General features: G+C 33.4%; 1 protein-coding gene across 1 annotated transcript; it reads right to left on the minus strand.

Annotated features, from left to right (window-relative positions):
- Positions 1-7,221: 7,221 nt before the first annotated feature.
- LOC120074654 (uncharacterized) lies at positions 7,222-17,393 on the minus strand. The gene is made up of 11 exons (XM_039027846.2): positions 16,766-17,393; positions 12,050-12,137; positions 11,605-11,696; positions 11,356-11,474; positions 9,823-9,938; positions 9,621-9,748; positions 9,435-9,521; positions 9,032-9,092; positions 8,914-8,954; positions 8,703-8,823; positions 7,222-7,653 (listed from the first exon to the last, which is right to left on the minus strand). The coding sequence occupies exons 1-11, from the start codon at positions 17,125-17,127 to the stop codon at positions 7,594-7,596; spliced, it is 1,275 nt and encodes a 424-aa protein (XP_038883774.1). The 5' UTR covers positions 17,128-17,393; the 3' UTR covers positions 7,222-7,593.
- Positions 17,394-20,571: the final 3,178 nt, after the last annotated feature.

The following is a 20,571-nucleotide window of genomic DNA, read 5'->3' on the forward strand; positions in this document are numbered from 1 at the left end:
TCTAAAGCTCCAAGAGGATAGTACAGAAGGCTTTAAGATGGTTCTCGATGATATCAAGTGAAGACTGCTGCTGTACACATGTTTTCTTGGAGAGTTCATCAAAGGTATAATCTGAAAACCCACTTTTTAGAAGAGCATGCTTTAGTTTCTGCCAAAATTAGTGAATTTGAATGTTTATAGATCCTTGATACTTCCCATGCATGTTATTTAACTCTTTCACTATGATGTATTGTTCATTAGAGGAATCAGTAATACTTTAGGAGTTAGATGTAATTACAAGGGCAAAATGGTAAATTGGCCTGGTTGTACTTACGAGCGATTTGTGAAGGGTCGTTGTACTATTGATTGGTTATATTCAATGGACACAGAAACATATTTGTAGCACGAAGAGTGCAGCTGTCGGTCTTTAGTGGAATGTCCGACAGTTAACGGATGGTGGATATCGTGATTAAAAAGTTTAGTCAGTTATTCACTTACCATTAGAGCTTCAAGCTATAGTCCATAAAGTCCCCTTGGTAGCTCAATGGATTCATATTGAGAATCAGTTTTTGGGTTAGTTTGAAATGTTCAAATTAACAAAAGGAAATTTGCTTATATATGATATAATTAAATTGTATCAATTATATGAGATATAATTGACTTAATGTATTAGATACATTAATTGGAGGAATTATTATTAAATGCTATAAGGGAGAAAAAGAACTATGGTTTATATATTGCATGATATGTGATATTAAAACTATAGGTTATAAATATATTGATTATATTTGTAATTAAATCAATTATATGATAATTGGTTGCGGTTTTTTCTCTCATAACCAACTTCGTGGGAAGTTGTGATCAGTTATGGTAACTGATGGTTAAAATGAAAATTGTTTTCATTTTTACACTATCCGATCATTACGAATTTTGTGAATCATGCGATTAAAGATATAGCTATATGATACCTTGAGAGCATTCACGATCGTGTAAGAGTTTTCTATACGATAGTAACTTGTCTTTTAAATGATCGAGTATACTGTCTATATGATAGACTAAAACCATCTCCCATTTTCTCGATCGTTTACACGATCTGAAAATTCCTCTTACCCTCTACCAAATCCTACAGAGCCCACAACTCCTGGATTCTCACATCGAGAATACCAAGGTAGCCTGCTGGTGGTGTCTATTTCGTGTTCGAGGGCCGAGTGTAGATTGGTTCTTGTTCGAGGAGATTACTGAGGCTTAACGTTCGTGTTTGGTGAACGATAGTGCAGTAAAGTTCGAGGGAACGAGAAGAATAGTTCTTCAAGGGTAAGTTCACTTGAACCTTAGTATTTCCTTTTAAAAGCATGCTGTAATTTACAGTTTTACATAACTATTGATGTTTGATTGTAAATGTGTATGTTCTGTCTCAATGAGGTTTGGAACGATCTCGCTTCCGCTCATGGGTCTCTTTGTTAATAGTTCCTTCATATTGATCCTCGTTGCTTCCGTTGCATGCTGATATACTCCCACAATTGGTATTAGAGCATCATTTACATTCAATTTGGTTTAATTTTGGCTTGGTGGGTGTTGTTTCATGAGATATATGAAATTAGTGCACCGATATAGTTTTTTAAGTTTTGGCATTTAATTTCTCTTTGATTTCAAGATTAAATTTGTAATTGGCTCTTGTTTGATGAACTTATATGCGTGCCCAAGAGTCTGTAATTTATTTGGAGTCATTAGAGCTGAAATTAAGTTGTAATTGAAGAAAGAAGTGTAGAAGGTCAATCAGCAGTTTCCAGATCATGAGCTTCTGCCTAGGCAGCATTGCAACGCTGCCCTCGAGTGTCACGACGCTACTCATAGTTCAGTGAGGATCAAGACTTTCAACCACCAGTCGTCGAGTAGCGAGTTTCAAGTGTCCAGAAGCGAGTTTGACTGAGTGAGGATTGACTAGTTTTCTTCAAACTCGATCCAGTTCAGCTTCAAAAGGGTTTTGACTGGTCCAGTTCAGGTGGTTCACATCCGGTTCAAGCTGTTTAGGTCCAGTTTAGAGCGGTTCGAGCGGTCTGGAAGCGGTTTGGAGTTGTTTCTTGCTTTTTTGTAATTTTTTTAGGCTTTTTGTTTTCTTGAAAATGCCAAAACTAAAACCATATTAGTATGTATTTAATTATTTATGCATGTGATGTATGTTATAATGAAATAAATCTTGTATGTGCATACAGTATGCCATGTAGATTTAAAATCTCACCATAGGAAGCATGTTACATGCATTGAAAGTATGTTATAAACTGTTATAATATATAGTATGCATGTTAGGGTTTCTTTTATTTAATATAAATGTTATATTAAATATTGAATGTCTTTGATGTATATTGTGGATGTTTAGCATGTCTAAAATTTTGTAAGCTATTATAAAATTGGGTTAGACATTTAAAATCCATAACAAAAAACAGCTACATTCTCACATCGGTTAACAACTCATTTTAATAGTTAAAATAGGTCATTAAACTTGTAAAAATTGGGTTACAAACTCGATCGGTGTATAATCCTATCGAAGGCTAGAGGTATTTAAGTTGACGGTCTACGGAACACCTCCTACCTGGGGATTATGGCCGAATCATTGAGCGTTGTTAACCTGTTTTATGAGCAATACGTGAGCGATGTGAGGTTTTAAAACTAGTTTATCATCTAGACATCGTAAGTTAAATCCAATTATAAACGTTATACTTGGATAAAACACTTAGACTTAGGTTGTTTAATTAGCCGAAAAAAACCTAAGATATGTATACCTTGTTTAATCGTTAGAACACTTCAGTGGGAGTTTAATAACATATATGATATGCTAATAGAACACTTCAGTGAAAATCAAATAATGTATATGATATGTTAGAACGCTTCAGTGAGAGATCAATAAACACATATGATATGATTATTTATAGCTCTCACGTCCCTAAGAGTTCACAATCGAAATTCATGTGGCACTTCGTTTCACCCTGAGAGTGACCTCTATTCAGTAAGTGTTTACATGAATTTAGATTTTGATGAATGGGGGAAGTCGTTCACTTTAAAATCAAATATGATGTTTTGATTTTAAAATTTTCACGTTCTCAAGATGTTCACACCAAAAGGTTCATGCGGCACTTCGCGTCACCCTGGGAGTGACCTCCATTCGGAAAGTGTTTGCGTGATTGATCATGGTGAATGAGGGGAAGCGGTTCAATGGAAAATCAGATATACGATATATTGATTTCAATTCTCATGTCCCTATATAATTCCCACCGTGAGATCCGTGCAGCACTTCGTGTCACCCTAGGAGTGACCTCCATTCGGAAAGTATTTGTCATAGATCAAGACTAAAGTGAATGGGGAAAGTAGTTCATAGTAAGTAGGTAAGGATATGTGTCAACATATCTTACGGTCTCTTCTATTGGTTTGAACCGTGAGATTCCTATGTTGCGCCTACCTGTCGTCTTTAAGTCGGCCTCGCTAGTCATTTAACGACGGCTATCCCCTCGAAGGGTCTTAACATAGGATTCAGAACAACTCAAACTCTAGAAATGGATAGAATTTTTAAAGTTGGTTTCAACTTTGACTTTCCAACTTCAGGAGCATTGTTGGGATCAGACTTCTGAGGTCTGAAAATAGAGAGTTACACTTACAGAATTATTAAAGAGTTAGTAATTTTTTACCAAAAAGGGTAACTAAATGACTATCAGAATACGAGTTATTCTGGGGATAGTATTTAGTCAAGAATGTCTCGCCATAGTATCGTTGCAAAAATAATCTTGGGTATATTATTACTTTACTAAAAATTGATTTAAAAGCAATTCACTTATAATTTGTTTATATTTTTCAGAATGACAGGTTCACTAGTCCAATTGTTGGCGTCTGATAAACTGATTGGGGATAATTACACAACTTGGAAATCAAATTTGAATACTATACTGGTGATAGACGATTTACGATTTTTCTCAACAGAGGATTGTCCTCCCATTCTAAGCTCTAACGCAAACCGAACTGTTCGGGATGCGTACGATAAATGAATCAAGGCGAATGATAAAGCTCGTGCTTATATCTTCACCAGCGTATCTGATGTCTTGGCGAAGAAACATGAGGTTATAGGTACTACCAAAGATATTATGGAATCTCTACGAGGGATGTGCGGACAACTGTCCTTCTCCCTTAAGCATGATGCTATTAAGTATGTTTACAACTGCTGCATGAAAGAGGGGCCTCTGTTCATGAATATGTCTTGGACATGATGGTCCACTTCAATGTGGCAGAAGTAAATGGCGTTGTCGTTGACGAGAGAAGTCAAGTCGGTTTTATTCTAGAATCTCTTATGAAGAGTTTTCTATAGTTCTGCACGAACGCGCTTATGAATAAAATTGAATACAGCATGACTACTCTTTTTAATGAGCTATAGGCTTCCTAGAAAATTATGAGAGCTAAAAGTCTGTAAGCGGAAGTACACGTTACTACCACTGAGAAGAAAGGAACGTCCTTCAAAAAGCCTGATGTTGTTCCTTCTTCACAAAGCAAGAGTATTCCTGTTAAGAAGAACAAAGGGAAAGGGAAGAAGAAAACCGCCAGGAGAAAAGACAAGGCTAACACTGCAGACAAAGGAAAGTGTTTCCACTGCAACAAGGAAGGACGCTAGAAGAGGAATTGCCCTCAGTATCTTGCTGAGAAGAGAGTAGAGAAAGCAAAATAAGCAGACTAGAAATTGATTTTTCATTTTTTTGTTGTAAATGAAATGTTCATTTTTCGAAAATTATGTTTGTTCTATCTCATAGCAACTTCTGTTAAGAATCAACCTGTTAAAAGCCATTTGCAAATATTTAGATATATAAAATGACTAGAAATTGATTAAAGGCAAATAGTTATTTAACCTAAATGATAAGTTTAGAACACTTGAAAAGTTCAGTGTACAAAACTTGTTCGGTAAGAACAAAAATACTTCGATTGGATCAAAGTATAAAAAGTTTAAAGATTTCTAGGTCTATTTGATAGAACTTGAAATCCAATGAAAAACTTTCTAGTTGCCTTAAATTGTTTTCTCAACATCATTCCAATTATTGGAAAATTGTTCTGGATCACCTTATATTATTTATTTCCATAAAAACTTGAATAAGTCAATAAAGAGTTATTGAATAAACACTGTAAACAAGAGTTGTTTAGACAGGTTAGTTGCATCTTACTCAAAGAGTTGAGAGTACCTCGATGTAATGGGAGGAAAGTATGACTTCCTGGTCATTATTGAGAATAAAATGCATTCCCCATATAGTTTAAATAAGAAGTCTATTATACACTAACATGTTTACAATGATTCTCTCGGCTAAAGTGTTTGGGAATCACCTAGTAAGACTAGCAATACCATGTTAATAGCCTAGGGCAAGTGGGAGAAAAACAGGGTTTGGGATACCGAATGGTAAACCATGGGTATGGGATGCCCTAGTTTATTGTATTTCTCTATAAAACTCATAAAGTCAGTATTATATATTTGGATATATAAGTTACCACTGGAGTTTTAGTCCAAGTGGGAGTTTGTTGGGTTTTATGTCCTAAAACTCGTGGTTTGTAAACAATAAAAGTTATTCTGAAAATGCAATAAGTTGTTATTGAATATATGAATTGCTCATTTTGTTTTAGAAATCCAATAAACTAAAAATATCCATGACTATTACATGAGTAATTGAACTTGTGGAGACATAAAAGTGGATCAGGTTCGAGTAAATGGTCAAAATGATCTATAGTATATGAATAAGGTTGGATGCCTTATTCTAGTAACACTATCAGGTGGGACCCACTCTGTAGTTGTTACAAAGAGTTGCAAAGTGCTATAGACGATGTGATCCTAATTCGTACATGTTATGACATGAGGAGTGGGGTCGTCCTGTGCAATGAGTTTATATAAGATCGGACCACAAAATCAGTCACTCTTACTTTATAAGATTGTTTACTATTTAAGATTGACTATTTCATAGCGATGACCTAGGTAACTTGGCCTTAATCCTGAGCTAACTATGAACTCCTGTTTATTCAGGATTATCCTTAGATTTGCATAGGTAAGGGTTGGCTCAACAATGCCGGCTCAATAAACCTCCATTTCAGGGGTAAGACCGGTTAGATAGCTTGGGACATAGGGTGCAAGATGGATTTCACTCCTACCTGCTTTGAAGGATAGTATAGAGGTTGTTCCCTTAAGTGCTGACTCCGAGTCTTGAACAAGGGGCCCCACCCTCTCATTGACCCAACCATTATTACGAACAACCTGTGAAGGGTGAACTTACTAATCATGGTTAAATCGAGTGGACATAATATATCTACAATGATGGGAGTGTAACTATGGGCTTTAGTAGAGTGACCCATTAGTTAACGAATGAGGGTTAATTTGGTGTAAAGAGTTTAGCCAATTAATCTCGGATCGTTGGAGCCCATGATCTGTAAGTCCACAAGGTCCCCTACTAACTCGTAAATGGATTAGTTTTAAAGTAACGTGATAAGTTAATTTGAAACATTCAAATTAGAATTAAGGGAATTAGTAATTATATGTGATATAATTACGCATTTAATTTTGGAATTAAACATAATTAGAGAATCAATTAATAGTTAAATATGATTTAAACACTAAATTCATGAATAGAGATTCATGATAGTGGAATTTGTATAAAATTAATTTAATATTTGATATTAAAATTAATTAAATTATTTAATTAATATGATCTCTTCTACCAATACTACTAGGTCAAATTCACTTTTACAGTTTATTGTTTATCATCGTTAAGAAACGTTCCTCTAAAATTGTATGCAAATGATGATTGCTCATATCCTCGAATACCTCATCTTTTGTCGGAATGATATGACTTTATTTTTCATGATTAATTTGCTTTCTTATGTTATTTAACCGTTTAATCCTTTTGTAGGAATCAAATACATTAGAATATGGCTTGATTTTGCATGTTGGAGACTTATGTTTGATTAACACTTCTTTGGAAAATGTTATTCTTGATTAAGAAAATCAAAATTAATTAAATATAATGAAAATTTACATTTTATTAATTATTCGTTTAAATTGAAATCTCAAATTAAAATTAAAATAATTATTTAAGATTTTTCAATTGGCCAATTTGAACATATCATCAACATTAAATGTTTGAATCTTCACCTCATATATTTAATTCAGAAAAAATTAAAAAAATAAAACAAAATAAATCGAACTGCAGTAAAGTAAGAACACAGAAAGAAAACTTCAGAAACTTTCATGTGATCTCCATATATATTATATTGGAGATATCAACAATATAAAGAGCAAATATTTGATTTGAAACACAGTCAAGTATAAATAAAATTCCAACTTTCTAAGCTTCCAAATAATATTCTTTTCCTTCTCTCATGTCATAATACAATATCTTAGTCAAGAGACATTCTAGAACAGCATCTCATTTTCTAGTTTTCTACGAGGGGAAATGCTTTTCCGGAATACATTTCAAACTTCTCGAAAAATCGTCGAAACTCTGCCCGCAACTACGTTTTCGATAGAACGTTGTATAAAGTATTACAACAAGAAAAATGACAGCGTGATTCTGAAAAGCTTCAAACATGAAAGATTGTGTTGTTGCATCATTTATACCATCCAGCAAGCAAATACCTCAGCAAGAAACAAAAGCAGCAGAAAACGCCCTGCTTCGACGAGACGAATGTTAGAAGATTATATACAACAAAACATGAAAATGAATATAATCAGTAACTAGAGTCTTTTAGTTAGTGATTTAACTCTTAAACAACAGCATTTGATTTGAAATATGAAGGATCAAACAAATCATTATCTTACTGGAAAAGTTAACCTGAAAGCAAAACTTGCAAGAACAAGAAAAGGGGATTTTTTCAGAGCAAAGGGGTTTTTATATTCTTTGAATAAAGAAAAACCAATGCAAGTAAAAGCAGCGCATAGGACAGTTTTATATTCTAACTTGAACTTTCTCTATATTATTTTGATTCTAAAAATATTAAATCCTCGTTTGATAACCACTCTGTTTTTTGTTTTTTTTTTGAAAATTATGCTTCTAAACTCTACTTTTACCTATAAATTTCAATGTTATATTTATTTCTACAAATGTTTTCAAAAATCAAGCCACAATTTGAAAACTAAAAAAAATAGTTTTTGAAAAGAGTGATTTTCAAAAATTAAAAAATAAGGGAAGATGTTTACACAAATGGCAAAATTTAGTTATAGTTGTGAGACATTATTATCAATGTCTATCACAGATAGACGCTAAAGAAGTCTATTAGTGTCTAAATGATAGAAACTAAGTCTATCATTGATACTATCAGTAATAGAAACTAATACGAGTCTATCATTGATAGAGGTTGATAGAAGTGTCAATCAATATTATTTTCACCATTTTTGTAAATAATTAGGCATTTTTCTATTTGTGAAAATTTCTCTTCAAAAAATTGGTTTTTGTTTTTAGATTTTGAATAAGAATTCAAATATTTCATTAAAGAAAGTGAAAATCATAGTAAAGAAATTGGGACAAAATGTGTATAAATTTCAAAAACAAAAAATTAAAAACAAAATAATTACCAAACGAGACCTAAATACTTCAAAAGTCTTAAACTTCTAAGTTTGTTTTTTTTGAATATAAGATGAACTAAGGGGGAGCAATTCTTCCTTTTCTTATTCGCTCTAACCTTGTATAGAAGAAAAACAGAAAAAGTGAGAAAATCACCTGGAAAACAAGAAGATAGGTGCAAAGTGATTTCTCTGTTTTTCTACCGAATATTCGCAAGAAAAAGTTCACAAGTGTTCCATCGTTTGTTCCAGTCAGTAGTCCAGTCTGAGGATCAAATCTGAGGGCAAGAAGATATAAGAAGACTACACTATGCAGCAAGAATTTTTTTTCATTTTTATTTTCCAAGTAAAAGAAGGATAATGAATACCTAGGCAGCCGATGACGTGGACATGCAACAAATCCAAATAACTGCAAACACGTAACGAACACGTTAAACAATGAACACATACAGATAAGTCTCATACACACAGATTAGAGGATCAAACCTGGGGGAGTGACAGAAGGAAGTTCAGAACTTGAGGGAAAAAAAAGATCAGAAGAGTTTCACTGCAGAAGGAAATAGAGTAAAAAGAAATTCCTCAATCAATCAATGGATAAAAAAAAACAGGACAAAAAAATCATAACACATGACATGACAAAGAACTAGCGGATGTCTTTTCATAGTTGACAAGTCTTGAAACAGTATCTTCAAACAAATGTCATTTGATTGTATAATCATTTTTGGGTTCTATTGGGGAGACTTTTATCCACGTGGATATGATATATGATTGAAGACAGAATTGAGATATAAATTGCACTGGATACTCGAAAAAAATGGAGTAAAATATTCGAAGTAATTTCATAAACTTGGGCCTTAACTCATAAAATTATACTTAACAAAGTACACACCTAAAATGACCTAAAATCCCAACCACAGCCATAGTCATCCCCGCAAAGTATGTATAGGTATCTCCAACAAAGACGGATGAAGGGTACCTAAATCAAGCAAGTAAACAGAAAGTGTTGAGAAGAGTTACGTAAACATCAAGGAAAAATTAGTACAACCATGGATTAATGTAAAACATGATAAATTACCAATTGTAAGCGAGCAAGCCTAAGGATGTGGCTAATAGGGGTTGAACGAGATAAATAGAAAATGCATGGGCCTGCTTGTACTCGGGATCTGTCGATGCTCCAATTTGCATGACATTGTGAACCAAGATCTGCAAATTGCTAAAATATGTGATGCTCAAGAAAAGAAAACTGACCCCTTTACTACAGCAGATTCAGTACTTACCGCAAATGCAATGACAACTGTTTGCCCAACTTCTAAACCGTTTAAACCAGCATGGATGTTAATGGAGTTTGTACAGAATACTGCCAATAGTCCCATATAAAGCTTATATATCCATCCTGTGTATTATAGATTAGTAGAAGTTAGTACCTCCATCAACAAATTGTTGGAGAGCTAATCTAAGTTAGGACTATAACAAGAACTCATTCAAAATGCAAACCAAGTACATTACCCTTGGCAGCTTTACACCAAAAGAAATAATAACTGAAGTTACCAATGAGTTAACAGACTGCCTAGGAAGTAGAGACTTGTGTAGTCACCGTACAAACAAGTGATACTTTATCTAAATTAGTACACAAGCTTCATGCTACATATTAGTTTAAAAGGGCCAGTCTACATGCAATCAAGCACTGGTTCTTATCCTTAAAAAAGTTCCTGGCGCCACGTAATGAAGCAATTGTTCTCAAAGAAGCATAATTTTATTTCATTCTCTAGAGTCATACATATTTCAGGTATACACATGAGAACCCTATACCAATAGTGTAAAATTAAAATAAATGGCAAAATTTATGGACCCTGTATCTAGGACATTCACATCAACATACAAACCAAACAGGACAATTATACTTTAAACCTCGCTAGTTAACATCTATAGTGGGTTTATGAGGTTCAAAACTTAACAATTAAATTGAAGGAAAAAAAAGGAGCGTTTATTGAAAATTGAGAATGGTGAAAGAATACAAAAAGGCCTACAAACATTATTTCATGGGTTGTTTTCATTCCAATCTCTAAGATTGAGATAGACATCCTACACATGACCAAATCATACGTAAAACAAGGGAAACAAACTTCTAGAGCATCAAACCCTTTCAATAGTCTTATCCTGGTGAAAACGGTTCGAAGCTAAGGAAGGTTTAAGAAACCAAGTTAGAGGCAATCCCACCATCCACCAATCACATAAAAAAAATCACTAAACCCAAGAGCTTAAACTGATATGTTATGGTAAATTTAATTATATCAAAACTTTAATATTTCTCTCGCTTGTGGCTTGAAAAATTGGAGAAGCTCCAACTAGTGGAAATAAATACTAATGAGAAAAAAAATATTGCAAGAGTTTGAACACAAAACCTCCTACTCCAATACCACATTAAATAACCACTAACGCCAAAAGCTTAAGCTAATTGCCCATAGGAGCACTCTCCTTGTCCAAGGCTCCAAGGTTAACCAAATCTCATTTAGAAACCTCCTCTTTATCTTGAAAGGCTTCATTGCTCAAGGACGAGATATCCTATTTATCTTTGACTCATGGAAGAAATGGGCAAAATTGAAGGGAAAAACTGAAGAGAACAAGAGAATCAAACAAACATAACTGAATTTTAGGATACTCCAAGACTTGTGGCATTGGATCAATATTGAACAGCACCTCTTAAGGGGCATATCTGGAGTTTTCATGTGACAATCACTACAAGGCACATGTGCATACTCATGCGCCCATGCATTCCATCTCCAACACAAAAATATTGTCTGAAATCTTACCAAGATCTAAAACATCCATTCCAAGGTATGGAATCAAAGGCTTCGGGATTATAATAGTAGTGTGTCCAGCATAAGCCATCAACAAAGGAAGAGCAGCAAACGATGGCAGTAGCAGTTTCCTGATCTTTACAACAAATAAGAGACAGCATGTCAGAATAAACTAAAGTCTTACATTACTAAGCACCATGCTAGAGGATCATGATTAGAATTGGAACAAGCAATTGAGTAAACTGAGTAGAAAATACTCACACTCTCCAGGGCACATCGAGAACATCATCTACAAATCCAAGCAAAGTCATGAAGCAAATAGATGCCAAGGCTGCATTGTACTCAACAAGCCACTGCATATTATTTAACAATTAAATCTTTGAAAAAGTTACAGATAAAGTTTGACAAAACTTATGCAAAAGCTTGCTTGATAAAGTTGAGCATGAGATTAACTTAGGCTTCTATGATTAACATCTCCCCACTCCCACCAAAATACAAAGAATAAATTAAAGAATCATTATAGCAAATAATTCAATAAAAAATAATAATGAAAAGAATAACTGAAATCTACTCAATAGGAAGGAGTAAGTCCATCGCCATGTAACAGAAGAAGTGAACTGCCCAGCACCAATGACATGATATAATCATTTTTTCATCTGCTAATCCAAATTTAAATGGCAAAAATCTTTAAAAGCTTGGCGCTCACATTTGAGTCTGATGTGAAGTTAAAATACTGAAACACAATTGCCAAGACCAAGAAGGAAATCCCCACAACAATTCCAAGCGACTCAGGTCTGCAAAACATTGAAGTATCAGAAAGTGCATCCAAAGGTATATGTGGTTTAAAACTAGCAAATATAGATATATCATAACAAAAAGTTAAGAAAACATCATGAGTTAAAAACAAATTCTTCACAGAAGTAAACATCCAAAAACAGAAAAGAAAGTGGGCCTTTTTATTTGCCACCTTATTTATATATGCCACCACAATAAAACTATCAACTATCTAATGTTGTTATTATTGGTTACATGAATTCAATAACTGCCTGGGTATATATCCCTAAAATATCATTCATAATATTTCTTTTAACGAATATCAAGTTTTGAAAATTACAAAAATATTGCCTGCAAGCCCAAAACAGAGGATCCCTACAAAAATTTCAAATAAAAGACAAAGGATAGTTACAAAAGAATATGGTCTGGTACTTCAGCGCGCCAAACCTCCTCCCAACACCCTTCTATCCTATCCCTTTAAAACCCTCCTGATTCCTGTTCCCCTAGGACTGCCTAAGAACTCATTCTCCATCACAATACCTGTTCAAAACCAAGCTAAGTGCAAAAATATCCAAAACTTGTCTTAAATCTTCTTGGAAAAATAGCATTTAAGAATGTGATCCATAACTTAGCTCAGATACTTATTTATGAAGAATAAACTATTTTATGCCCAAGACTACAGACCAAAACCTCCAGAAAAGATTCATGGTGTTAGTTCCTCATGTGCAACCAACCAATGAAAAAAATAGACCTTAGAGATGTTAACCTTCTAAATTTTGGGGTGGAAAAGGTGAGATAAGGGAGAGGAAGAAACAAGCAATTGAGATGAGAATGGCATACAAGAGTTGATCATAGATTCGAGATCAAATATGACTGGTGTTTCCAGTAAATATCTCTCCTCTCCAGAAATCTGTGGCCAATTTTGCCCTTTAAGAATTGACCTTACCCCTCAACTTTAGTGTACAACCTCCTCAAGAAACCAACTACTTCCTCTTACAACTCTGTATCTTTCACTATATCTTCCCCACCACATGATAATCCCAAAATGAGATCCTTCATTTTCCTTCTCAATGCCAAATAGTGAATGGGAAAAAAGAAAACCCTGCATTGTCATCCCTTTAGACAAGATAATTCACTCATTTGCAAGTAATGCTTCCCTCACATTACCATAATGCGAAAAGTTTCTGCTTCAATAATACTTTGGCAAGGATCTCCCTTTCTCCACTCAATCAAGAAATTCTACTTTCCAAAATCTAACTTCCTTATATCAAACTTTCCTTCTTTTTTTAATAGGAAACTACGCTTTCATTAAAAAATATGAAAGAATATTCAAGGACACACAAAAAAACAGCCCAACAAATGGAACTGAAAGAACTACAAAAAAGGACTTCAATCCAAAAGAACAAGACCTAATTGATAATTACAATAAACCTTAACCACCAAGACCCAAACCGAGGTATTAAACCCAATGACTCTTCATAACTCCTACACAAAATGTTCATTCCTTTAGAAACTCTATTAATTCTCTCAAGCCAAATCCTCCAAACAACAACAAAGAAGCAAGCTTGCCACATAAACTTTCCTTCTTGTTTTACTCCATTATTTCAAGTTTATTTTTTCTTTAATTCTTCTATTTCTCCATAAGTTTGTATTTAGATTTTAGCTACCTACTACGACGCAAACTTGCCAAACATTCTTCAATGTTCTTCAAAAGATCCAACTCTTGTGGCCCCTGATACACTGGTTGTCAAGAAAGAAACAAAAGATCCAACTCTTGTACCTGGCATCTACAAACTGGAAAAGAGATGGGCCATAACAAAAAAAAAAAAAAAGGAAAACAAAAGAAATCCCCGATTATAACATCAAACGAGAATGATTAACCACCATCCTTGCTTTTCTGGAAACTCTCAATTCTTTGACCTTAGCTTACAATTATTTAAAAACGACAAACCTTTCAAGCTTTGAACCTTGAACTTCTAACCTCTCTTGCCTCATCTTCTAAATGAAGACAACAAAGGTTCAGTTTAGTCATCAAGGACATCTTCGCCTCTATTTTGTCAATTTTGAGATTTCTTCTCTAGCTAAGATTCCACATCTAGATGAATCCCAATAAGTTGTAGATATGGAATCATATCCATAAGAGACCTTAGTAGGTAAGAGGCAATGAAGAAACCCCACACATCACTAAATAAGCCAAAATATTCAAGCTTATAGTAGCAAGCAATTAACCACAACCAAAGAACACTTGCTGCTTTTGCTTTTTCTAATGCCCCATTTGTTTCGCAGGGTTTTATGGGATTTAAGACAGACATTTAATATCCTTGTTTGTTTCACAGACTTTCAAATTTTAAAACCCAAGATATTATTATCCAGGGAACTTATCCTGCAAAATGGTGAGATTTTTATGTTTGGGAGATGAACAATGAAAATATAAACTAAATAATTAATAAAATAATATCAATTATTCATTAAAATTAATTTGATTAATTATCAAGTATATATATATATATATATTATTGAGACTTAATAAATTTCAAATACCTTCACAATTAATATTTTATGATATCTCAACTATTTAATATAAATTATGAATATTATAATTAATTTATACCAATTTATTTTTTAGTAATTAATTTAATTAGGTTTAATACATGTTTAATATAAAAGTATTTATTTATTTTTATTTTAATTGATTAAATAATTAATTTATATAACAATAAATTAAAAATGTTAAATTTAATTAATGACTACATCAATTGGTCTCTTACATTTAATAAAGTAATTATTTAATTTTGGTTTTATATACAAAATTGGTAAATGTAATACATATTTAACTTCCAGACATTAATTATCCTGCATATCCATGCATATCCAAACATAGTCATTAATTATCCTAGACATTTAAAACCCAGACATTCAAATCCAAGATATTTAATATCTATTCCCATGAAAGAATATTTGTGATCTAAACGGCTCCTTAGGAGAAAGAATGAACTCAAAAATCTAGAAAACTTTTATTTACTTAAACAAAGGAATCTTTCCTTCCAACACACACAGGTGGCAGGGCAGAGCAAAAAGATGGTATCATCCTTAATATCTTCCCCGAGAAAGCCTCAACTAGGCCTCTATCCGTCGCTACTAAGAACGACCACCAACCCTAGTAGAAGGAACAAAGGCAAGGGATTACTATCTTAAACACAAATTCTCCATTTAAACTCAAAGCCATTCTTCAACAAGGCTTTACCACACAAATGCTTATAGATATATTTGTGAATAGGAGTAGGAAGCCTTCTAGAGATCCATCTTAAAGGAAACATCTACTATCTTATGAGCCTTGTAGTTTTTTGACAGTTTTGTTGGCTATAAGAACCTCCAAAAGAATTTATCTCCCTGCCACAAAGGCTTCAATGATTCCTAAAGATCGTCCGAGACTACACCTTGACCTCACACATTCTAACAACTTAAAGCTTTTGCAATGATTTTGTATGAATTTTCCATTGCGTTAATCGCCTAAAACCGCTCACTCTAAAGCCTTCTGCTTTGCTGAATGTAGATCTTTCATGGCTGTAACTTTTGAGGCCCTCACATGAAATTCATCAAGAAGCTTGAAAAATCCTCCTTCATGACATCTCAACACTTCTAAAAGAAAGCCAACATGAGAGCATCATGACCAGACACCTTACCCCTTACATGAGGGTTTAAAAACCATCCTATTATATGTAAATCCAAAGCATCAATGAAGTGTTTAGTAACTAGAAAGAGGCATACAAGTCATAAGAGACACAACTTCTCTCAATATTCCACTCACTCATACTCCTCGTTCTCAGTAACAAGGGAGTAAATAAAACTTTTCACCTCTACTTAATTTAGCTATTCCACATAAAAAGAAGAAGCATTATAATCTTTTTTTCTTTTAAACCATTTCACTATTGTTTTTCTTAAGACTAATTTTTTTAAGAAAAAAACCAAACAAACAAAAAAACTGAAATTTGCCCTTTGTTTAAAAAATATCCCTATTTCTGCAAAAGTTACAATATTAACATTGACATATCATAAAAATTTCAAAATTACTCTTGGAGTAGAAAAACCATTAGAATAGTTTGAGAAAAGACGACATGTTTAATTGTCGTTCTTTCAAGACTAAATATGGGCAAGCATCTTACCCAGGACAACAATGTTTTGTCCAACATTCTAAAGGATTTCTATTCCAAAGGTAGTTTTAAAACATATATGAAATTTCAAGGACAACACTGCAACTTTAAAATAATAATAATAATAATAATAGGGCACCTTTAAAAAAGAAGTCAAAGTTCAAGCTTCAAGGTATTCTGTTTACAATATAGCCTTAAACTATCTTCCTCACAAAGAACTTAGAAAGGTCCATCCACCCTATAGACAATGAAAACCTATCTAATCCATAGCGCACCACCAAAAATCCAAAGTTAGACCAAATTAAACTATACAAACAATTCCAAAACTTAACTTAAACTAAAAGTTTACGCCGCATTCACAGAATTGATCAAGATTCGGAACGAGAAGTCACCCAGAAAGTTAAATCAAACTAAACAAAATATCTTGTTAGCAAAAAACCTTTTCATGTTCACAAAATGACTAAATCTAATAATAGTTATGAATAGAAATCACCTACACTTTGACAGCGCCTTGAGGAGTACCCCGCTTGTTGATATCATAGCCAAATAAATTACGTCTAATAACGTATCTGGAGGCAACGGGTATCATTCGCAGAGTGACAAAGAACCCAGCGAGACTGAGTCCGGCATTGATGATGATTGATCTTCTGAGCTCTAAATCGATCTTGTAGTAGTAGAAGATGAGGTACAGGTATGGGACAGAGAAAAAGAGAATGAGCTTGAAGACAAAACCTGATTTGGGTGGCGCAATGGGCGGATCATCCGTTATTGCGGATTTGCTATGGTGGGTTTTTTCAATTTCGTTGGGAGAAGGTTCTTTTACTGATGGGTTTGCAGAAGCTCTCTTACGAGCAGCCATGGCGGACGGTAATGAGTCCCTGCACTTCCCTATTCGCCTCTAAAATGCTAATCTAAGTTTTCTTTTTTCTTTTTTCTTTTGGGTTTTCTCATTTCTCATCTTTAATTTGGATTAAAAACATTTTGTGACATGTCTCTTGATTTTGTGTCATTGGACCAACCAAATAATGACAAGTCAGCAAGCTTGGCCTCTCAACTTCTGCCACGATGCATTGGTCCGAACTTGTAGGGTCAACCAATTTAGTATGGATTGTTTGTAACCCATTTGCTCTATCAGTTCCGTTGTGCCATTTATATTTGTCAAAAGAAATATTTTTTTTCAAAAAAAAAAAAAAAAAAACAAAGAAAAAAGAAAGAGTTATGTTCCTTGGTTGAAAATTGTACTCAATTACGTCATGTTTGTACTATTAACTTCAAAGTTAGAAGTTCGACCCTTCTACCTCTTTTTTAATATAATACCTTTAAGAAAAATAGTACTTAAAATTTGGTTCTTCATTCACAAACGGTCTTCAATATGAAATATTAGTTTAAGGAAAAATAACAAATGTAAATAAGAAATTGTGTATAATAATTTAATAAATAACCAAAGCGAAATTTACCCTTTCTTGGTATTGAGTTTTCATCCAGGGGTTTGTTTTTCTTTTAATCTTTTTTTTTCTTCACTCAAAGATATGGAATTGCAACGAGATGAAACTTATAGCTTAAGGTCAAGGTACAATCAAAATACAAATATAATCAAAAGAATTAAGAGAAGAACAAATAAATAGAAATAGGAGTGTAAAAAAACCAAGTTGAATCGGTGGGACGAATTCAATTTGGGTCAATTTTATCAAAATTCAAAAAGTCGGTTCAATTCTCAGTTTACCCAAATCAAACCACTTGAAATTAGAGTTTCTTTCATTCTCGTTTTATTTATGGGCAGCCCATATCCCCTCCCACACTCTTGCCCACATAAGAAGAATAAGTAGTTTACTAAATAAGAAGAAGAAAAATTGAGATTGATCCAACCCAACCCACTTCAGATCCAAATTGAATTAGGTCGGTTTCATGTCTTGTCTGTACGAAATCGAATCGAATCGGGTCAGTTTTAAAGAAAATTTGACTCGACTAATTTACACTCCTACATAGAAAAAACACACACAATTAGAAAAATATCTCAAGGAGGTGAACTTATTTGAGTCCCCTCAATAAAAGCCCCAAGTCACCGAGAACAACAATGAAAAACTTCAGACCGCACAACCTGACTAACTATCTAAGGAGGATGCAAAGTAAATCCATGGACACAAAGATTACGTCCACACCAAATATGATATATAGCAACACACCATGTGACTCTCCAGACCGTATGTCTCAAACGATTGCCTACCCTAATCCAATTGAGCTCTACGTCCTAATAAGCAATCATGTGAGAACATGCTCCTCAGAAGAGCATGTCCTCCTAGATAGTCACGCTAACAAGGCAATCAAAGAATAAATGGTCTCTAGTCTCAACATCACCAGTGCACCAAACATATACTCTATAAACATCAAAACACCACCTACTGATAAGATCATGTGTCTATAATCTATTTTGAATAGCAAAGTCAAACATGAAAGCATGTATAGGAATATTACTCATTTATATTCAAACTTTTAAGAATAATTTTTAAAAGGTCCATGAGTACTTTTTTTTCCCTACTTTAAATGTTGGCATGATATTATAAATTTAAAATCATGATTAAAGAAGAAGAAGGAAGAAAAAAAAGAGGGAAGAGAGAGAAAATATAATTTTTTTAGGGGTAACAAGAAAAATAGCATTATTTAACTTTTCATTTGGACAATTAGCAAATCTACTTTCCATTTGTAAAAATAGAAAATCGGAATAAATAAATAATTTAAAAGTCCAAACTACTCCTACCACATAGATATAATTCTTGATAAGACAGAAAAAAAAAAAATTAGATACAATCTAATTATACCCACCCAAAACTACCAACACGCTTTTAAAACCCACTACACATTTATCTTCCCCAAAAACCAACCTTACACTCAACTTTTCCTCTTGTCATATTCTCTTCCCATGGAATTTCCTGCTTCCCCATCCTAACTTTTCCTCTTCCTAATCCTTCCATCTTCAAGCTTCTGCTCTTCCATAGGAGGTGCTCCGACCTTTATTAGGAGGTGCTCCGACTTTTCCATCTTCAAGCTTCTTCTCTTTGGGATCCATAGGTGCTCCGACAGTCAATAGGAGATGTTCCAGTCGTATACAGTGTTCAAACTGAACAAATTAATGGATTAAGATTTCGACAACAACTCTCTGTTTTTTAAATCTTCCACGCTAAAATAAAAGGTTCGACATACATACTCTTCACTACATGCGAGATTTTTTTTATATTCAAAATACTTTAATATTTGTTTTGATTTTTTCTTTTAAAAAATAAGATCCTGTCCAATTTTTAAGGGATCACCAACATAAAATATGGATCCATTTTAAAAACAATATCTTGTTTTTGTTATTAAAAGGGATGGTAAAAGAGAAGGCAAAACAGAATACGAGAAGTAGTGACCGATTGCGTGCTGCAGGGATAATTGGAAGAAAGTCCCAAAAAACTGAATCAGTCCACTCTTCAAGTAGTGACGAGGAGGTACATTTGTATTTTCAATAAGAAGGTTGTTTTATATATATTATATGCGATAGATTATAGAAACAATGTTATATAACCAAAGTGTAATTATTTAGTTGTAAGTTGTATAAATAGAACTATGAATTGATTGTTTGCATTGATATAGAGACCAAATACCACAATGGAAAGTCTTTCAGTTGAAAGAAATAGCTAGAAAAGACAAGCTAAGAAAAGAGAAAAGAGTAAAACGACCTTTAATGTTAGCGAAACACCTAAGAGGACAAAAACAAATTCAAAGGTAACTGAAGTTTCATACTTCTTCATATAACAATTGTTAAATAGATGCCTTGAAATCATATCTATGTTGTTTTACAAAATGTAAAAGCGCCAATAAAGGGTAAAAGAATCACAAGATTAAGTAACATCGACAAACATGAAGAAGATATTGAAGAGTAAAAGGTATGAAATAATAGAGTTAGGCCATAATTATGTTCAAATTGAATCATTCTAATATGAAACTAACACAGAACGAGACAATAGAGGAAATAGAAAATCAAGAATACATAGAAGAATATGTTGAAAATGATAACAGTGAGGAGATTAAAGGGACATAAAAAAACCACGAAGAAATAACATCACAACCAGAAGACTCCCCATTGAAGAAAACAAATAAAAAAAAAAGGTAATGTTTTTCAAGTGAATTTATAAAATAGTCTGATGTATACAAAATTCTAATAGAATGTTAATCCTTGAAGGCATTTGTTAAAAAGGAAAATGGAAAAGGAAATAAGAAAAAATGGGAAGATCGAAAAGTTATTATAGATAAAGAAAGTAGTGAGGTT

This window comes from Benincasa hispida, chromosome 3 (assembly GCF_027475165.1).
Source record: "Benincasa hispida cultivar pf3 chromosome 3, pf3_genome.v1.1, whole genome shotgun sequence".
NCBI lineage: Eukaryota > Viridiplantae > Streptophyta > Magnoliopsida > Cucurbitales > Cucurbitaceae > Benincasa > Benincasa hispida.

What these genes read in the sequence shown, in the direction of transcription:
- LOC120074654 (XM_039027846.2), bottom strand. Translation starts at nt 17,127, where the DNA reads ATGGCTGCTCGTAAGAGAGCTTCTGCAAACCCATCAGTAAAAGAACCT. An exon ending in ACTTCACATCAGACTCAAAT is followed by an intron (nt 11,697 to 12,049) that starts GTGAGCGCCAAG and finishes AATAATATGCAG; the next exon opens with TGGCTTGTTGAGTACAATGC. An exon ending in TCCTTCTGTCACTCCCCCAG is followed by an intron (nt 8,955 to 9,031) that starts GTTTGATCCTCT and finishes ACGTGTTTGCAG; the next exon opens with TTATTTGGATTTGTTGCATG.